Source organism: Oryza sativa, chromosome 5 (genome assembly GCF_034140825.1).
Source record: "Oryza sativa Japonica Group chromosome 5, ASM3414082v1".
NCBI lineage: Eukaryota > Viridiplantae > Streptophyta > Magnoliopsida > Poales > Poaceae > Oryza > Oryza sativa.
The window spans coordinates 25,961,844-25,967,228 of record NC_089039.1 but is presented as its reverse complement, the minus strand read 5'-3'; the positions used below and the strand labels follow the sequence as shown (position 1 = coordinate 25,967,228).

At 44.9% G+C, this 5,385-nt stretch overlaps 1 protein-coding gene and 1 long non-coding RNA gene across 3 annotated transcripts; one reads left to right on the top strand and one right to left on the bottom strand.

Annotated features, from left to right (window-relative positions):
* Positions 1–1,465: 1,465 nt before the first annotated feature.
* LOC107278226 (uncharacterized) lies at positions 1,466–3,132 on the bottom strand. Of its 2 annotated transcripts, none has more exons than XM_015783551.3 (2): positions 2,966–3,132; positions 1,466–2,224 (listed from the first exon to the last, which is right to left on the bottom strand). In XM_015783551.3, the coding sequence occupies exons 1-2, from the start codon at positions 3,011–3,013 to the stop codon at positions 1,778–1,780; spliced, it is 495 nt and encodes a 164-aa protein (XP_015639037.1). In that variant the 5' UTR covers positions 3,014–3,132; the 3' UTR covers positions 1,466–1,777. The 2 variants fall into 2 exon arrangements, with proteins under 2 accessions (XP_015639037.1, XP_066167069.1); XM_066310972.1 differs by lacking the exon at positions 2,966–3,132 and adding an exon at positions 2,319–2,374.
* Positions 3,133–3,200: 68 nt separating this feature from the next.
* LOC107281064 (uncharacterized) lies at positions 3,201–4,256 on the top strand. Its single transcript, XR_001545958.3, has 3 exons — positions 3,201–3,350; positions 3,434–3,501; positions 3,723–4,256. It is a non-coding gene; the product is annotated as an uncharacterized lncRNA (long non-coding RNA).
* The last annotated feature ends 1,129 nt before the right edge of the window (positions 4,257–5,385 follow it).

Sequence of the window (5,385 nt, the reverse complement as noted above, 5' to 3'; positions counted from 1 at the left end):
ATGGAACTAGTGGGTGAAGAAGATATGGAAGCCCTCCCGGCCGTGACCGGCCCCAGCGCCAATGGCGAGGTGACCGTGGAGGAGTGGCAGTGGTGAGGCACCTCCTCGCACGCTCCAAGCCACAATGACCACCATAATCCGTGAACTTCTTGAGAGGAGGAGGAGGTGCACGCGAATGGAGAGGAGGGTGAGGAGAACGGACTGACGGGGGTGGGGGGAAGGAGAGGGGGAGCCCGAGGGATCAAGGACGGGAGGGGAGAACCGAAGAAGGGGGAGGAAGGTGCGAGCGGACGGAGTTTTTTATGAGGTGGGGGCTCGGCTTGGCTCTGTCAGTTTTAATTGGTGCTGGTGTTCTTTTAAAAAAGAGCACCAATAATGTTAGTTCTTTAGAAAATTGGTATCTATAATCTACTATAGGTGTCGGTTCTTTTAAGAAAATGTAGCTACAGTATTGGTGTCGGTTTTTCCTTTAGAACCAATACCTATAGTGTTCAAAGGTATCGGTTCTATATTTCTTTATCACTCGAAGATGGGAAAAGGTCCAATGAACTGGCACCTATACTCAAGCCGATACCTAACCTATACTCAAATCGATACCTATAAGGGATTCTGTAGTAGTGGATTCACGGGTTGACTCACTTACCCACTGAGATATCGATAAAGTATAGGCATCATAATACATAATCGACGAATCGAACTACCAATTGAGTTCCTCCCGTACATCTGATGATCTGAACTGAACATTTTATTATTAGGTATATAGTATTATGAGATTGTTTAGCTTTTGGATGACTACTGTAACTCGTCACCTGAATCGAAAAAGTTTTTCATCCCTCAAGGGGATATCTTCTCGTTTCATGCATGCCACCTAAATAGTAATAAAAGTATGAAAAAGTTGATAGGATGGATAAATATGATATATATCACTACATAAACATGCAAGTTAAAATTCTACTTTAACAATTTGTAAAAAAATAATAAATATAAATGCGAATGCATGATAATTACTTTAAATTTTCCTTTGTTGCAACTTGCAGAAATCGAATTTGACATTGTATATTTGTAGAGTGATATATTTCATATCAATCTATGTTGTCTTTTTTTTGTTATTTTTTTAATAACTATTTAGATGCTCTAAAACTTCTTATATTTTAGAACGGAAGGAGTAGTTTGTAAGTAACGAGGGGACGTCGCCACTACGGATGAAAATCCACATATATCCACCTTAATCAAATATAATTGGCTCCTGGCAGAGTTGTTTCAGGCTTTGTAAAGGAGGGGTCCTCTGATACTCCCCTCTCGCCGTCGCAGTTATATCAGTGATGAAAACGTAAGTCTCTTTATGCAAAAACCATGAGCCTAAGCGTACGGTGGACACTGCTTACATCGTACACGGAGCCGCATGCAAGCACAAGCTAGCCACGCAACTTGGCTCATCACAAGAACTTGTAACTATACATCGACATAGATGTGCCCACCACCTTAATCCAATTATTCCAATACACCATGTACACCACTGATGATCACGTATGACCGTATATATAAATATCACGTCAAATGCCTGCAGGCTGCAGCAGCATCTTTCAGTCACTATATATGTATACTACTACTCTATAATAACTTGTTATATATACATATATACATGCATAAATGCGTACATATGTACAGATATATGCGTAAAAGTATACTACTACGTAGGACCTGTATAAGGATGTGCATGCATGATCGCTCGCGTGGGCACGCGTACACGTATACGTATACGTAGGCAATCCGATCGTTAGACGTAGGGGAGGGCGCAGCTGGTGGAGCGGGCCATGGTGGCGGCGCCGGCGCCGGAGCAGGCGGAGGGGATGACGTCGGCGCCGGTGGCCGTGGCGCGGTGCTGGCAGCTCTTGCGGGCGATGTCGCGCATGGAGCTTGCGAGGGAGAGCTTGGGGTTGAGGCGGACGGTGGAGTTGAAGCGCTCGCAGAGCGCGGCGTGCGCGTCGACGGCGCCGTCCACGGTGAGCGCCGGCTCCCGCTTCTGCCGCTCCTTGACGGCCTCCGAGCACAGCCCGCACACCCACTTCCCGTGGAAGCGCTCCCGCACCCGCCCGATGTACCTCGGCGTGCACTCCTCCGCCATCCCGCAGCACTCGCACCGCACGCTCCGAGCCTCCTGATCCGCCCCCGCCGCCATCCCGCCGCCGCCGTCCGAGTTCGACCTCTGCAGCGCCGCCGCGCCCTGCATGCAAACCACGCAAAAAGACGTAAATATTAGAGAAGAACTAATATCAAATAATTAAAAGGAGGCTTCGAATCCAAATCATTTAGCCCACCGCCCTAAAAAGCTAGCCGAAAGATTTCTTGATATTTCTCCATATATAAACCACGTAGAGCACCCATCCGTCACCATGACATAAATTCCATCGTATTTATAGACACAACTGCGTGTACACGTCTATAGGTGGGTCGGCCGTCGCCGGCCTAGCTCCCTCCTTGTCACGTACGTATAGCAGTCACCATTCATCACCAACCTCACTAATTACAAGTACACAGAGCGAGCCCATCACAGGTGATTGTTTACTTGCCATTCTGATTGATGGACCTATCAGCACTAATTCTTTGATGATAGAAAGGCAGTTTTCACATACTAGCTTTAATTAACACCAAGTAACACAGTATAATGATGGATTATACGTGCAGATCAATGATAGCTCGAATTTGAAGAGGGTCATTAGAGCAGGCACAATAGCAGGCTATAAGCCATCTAGAAACATATTTTATGAGATAATAGAGGAGAGAGAAGAGCAGCGGGCTAGAAATCTGTAGCCAGCTGCAGCACGGACTTCAAAACATGGTGTGTGTATGACAGGTGGGACTATGTATTAATAGTATAGTAAACAACTATTATATGAATTGACTATTAGATTGGCTATAGATAAATTAGAGTTACTAGTGAGCTATACTGTTGAACTTCTCTTACCGTGGGGGGCTCAGCCTGCTGCCTAGCCATAGCCAAACGCCAAGGCATCTCGCCCTCTCTCTCTCTCTCTCTCTCTCTCTCTCGAACTTTCCTTTCCTAAATAAAGCTACTTTAATCACCTGCTAATCAATGAGCTAAGCTGTCTAATGTGTGTGCACACCAATCGCAAGCTGCTAGGCCTACCACCTGGCCCTATTTATAGGCACGAGCCGCCCGAAGCAATCGAGGTCTCGGGTTGGTCCGGCTCAGGTCCAGTGTGCGCGCACAGTGTCTCTCACTGGATAAAATCTCCCCACGAAAACCAATCCATCTTCGCCAAAGGGGACGAACCACACCCGCGCCGTCGAGCTCGAGAGCAACTTGGGGGATGGATGGCCAATGTCAGGTTAAAAGTTCGCGGAAAAAAGCGATCAAAATATCTCCATGCTGCATGATTTCGCCTGATCTGTGTTGCGGTTTTTTTCCCAGAAAAGTGCACCGGATCGATCCAGCACAGGAGCGGATCTTTTCAAGCGGCCAAATGGGCAGCCAAGCAGGTTAACTTTCTCGTCGATTAATTTTACTGCTACTGTTGCATGGAGTACGATTCAGGATACCAGCAACTGTCACATACAGCAGCGTGCACGCACATAATCGTCTCTACCCTAAATGGTCGATCTGTTCATCCATGCATCCAATTAAGTAAGTGGCAAAAAGGATTTATTAATGTCTGAACACATTTATCTTGATTCTTTTCGGATTACGGTTTCATCTGCAGAGATCGACTGCACGCACACGCTTGCACATGGTGCGGCGGATTGGATGGGGATCGATTGATCAAGCGGGTTGTCGAAATCAAATTAATCGCGCGCGCGCGCCTGTGAGCAGCTCACGGGATGCGCATCGCGGCCGCCATCGACAGAGCTCCATCGCCTAACCTCATCTCCGGCAACATGACGACTACTTTTCCTCTTTTTCGCCTCCCTTTCGGGTGCGGGTCATCGCTCGCCGGCGTACATCATTCGATCGTCCGCATGTCGCCGGTGATTTCACCTCCGGCGCCGTACGCCTAGCTGAGGCGATTCAGGTGAGTGTGTCCCAAGTGGATATTGAACCCCAGCAATTGGTGATACTAACTAATAATTAGATATCTAAATAAAGCGTAGGTTGCTGCGCAAGATCTGCGTGCTCTTTCTTGCATGTGGAGAGATCGATCGATATATACCTGCGTATGTGCCTCACTTTACTAGCTAGCTATACGTCTCAGTACTTTCGTACGTAGTATGTAGGTAGCACGACATATTAGCAATGTGTGTTGACGATGGTACGATATATATATATATATATATATATATATATATATATATATATATTTTTCCATTGTTAGATGTGGCAAATAACTATTTACCACATGGATTCACATGTCATAGACACATGACATGAGGATCCACATGTCATTAACACATGTGTGGCAAAATAGTTAAACGCCAAATCTAAGAGTGATAAATAGTTAAATGTCCCGTAACTTCTATTAATTATAAAATCAATCTATCTATTGAAAGATAGTAATATAGTGAAAGTTAAAATTTGATGGTCAACGGTGACAACTGACAAGCAAATGAAGGCGGTTGGAGTAATTTTGTGTAAATACTCACATATATGCCGTAGATTCTTTTTTTGCAAAAGAAGATAACTGTGTTGCTTAAGGAGTAGCCTCATATGATTTTTTTTTTTGTTAAGGAGTTGAATCCCTGTACTCATAGCTTACTGCTTCAAACCATTATCTTTTTCTTGTAGCACTTTAGTTAGTTTTGTTTTGTTGCAGATATATGGTTCACTCTTGTAGCGATGGTGTGTGGTCGTTAGTATCGGATCTCAATATGGTTATTAGCTGTTGTCGATTTCTGTAGTCGACAGAGAGGTTTGTGAGCAGTATTTGGTAGTGGGTTTAAGGTTATTGTGGGCACTTGACTAACTAGACAAAGAACACAAAGATTTTTTACACAGGATTAGACCTCCTGAATGATAATACGGCTACTCCTATCGAAATGTATTGAGAGGGAAAAAGGATTACACTTTGCTCATGCAAGGATGTTATGCCTCTCTCTCTCTCTCATGTGCAAAAGCACCTATTATTGCGCCACACCAATGCTAGCGTCGTTTTATTTACATTATCCTACCTTCTTCACCTTCTATCATATCGACAGGCGTACTGCTTCCAGGCGTCTCTAACTAGTCATTGTCTCGAGTTGTGTTGTACGGGACATTTGCTTTCCCATCTAACTGGACAGGGGCAGGTAATGATGTATGTTATGGGTACACGGGATATGCTTGATCACCTGTATTTTATGTGAGAAGACTTGTGATAGACATACGTATTTATTGTGGAATGACAGGATGCTTAAGTGTACATTACATTCTATACTCATGTCTTGACCAAG

Coding starts and splice junctions, on each gene's coding strand:
- LOC107278226 (XM_015783551.3), bottom strand. CDS start 3,013: ATGCCTTGGCGTTTGGCTATGGCTAGGCAGCAGGCTGAGCCCCCCACG. Junction 2,225..2,965: donor AGCAGGCTGAGCCCCCCACG/GTAAGAGAAGTT, acceptor GTTTGCATGCAG/GGCGCGGCGGCGCTGCAGAG.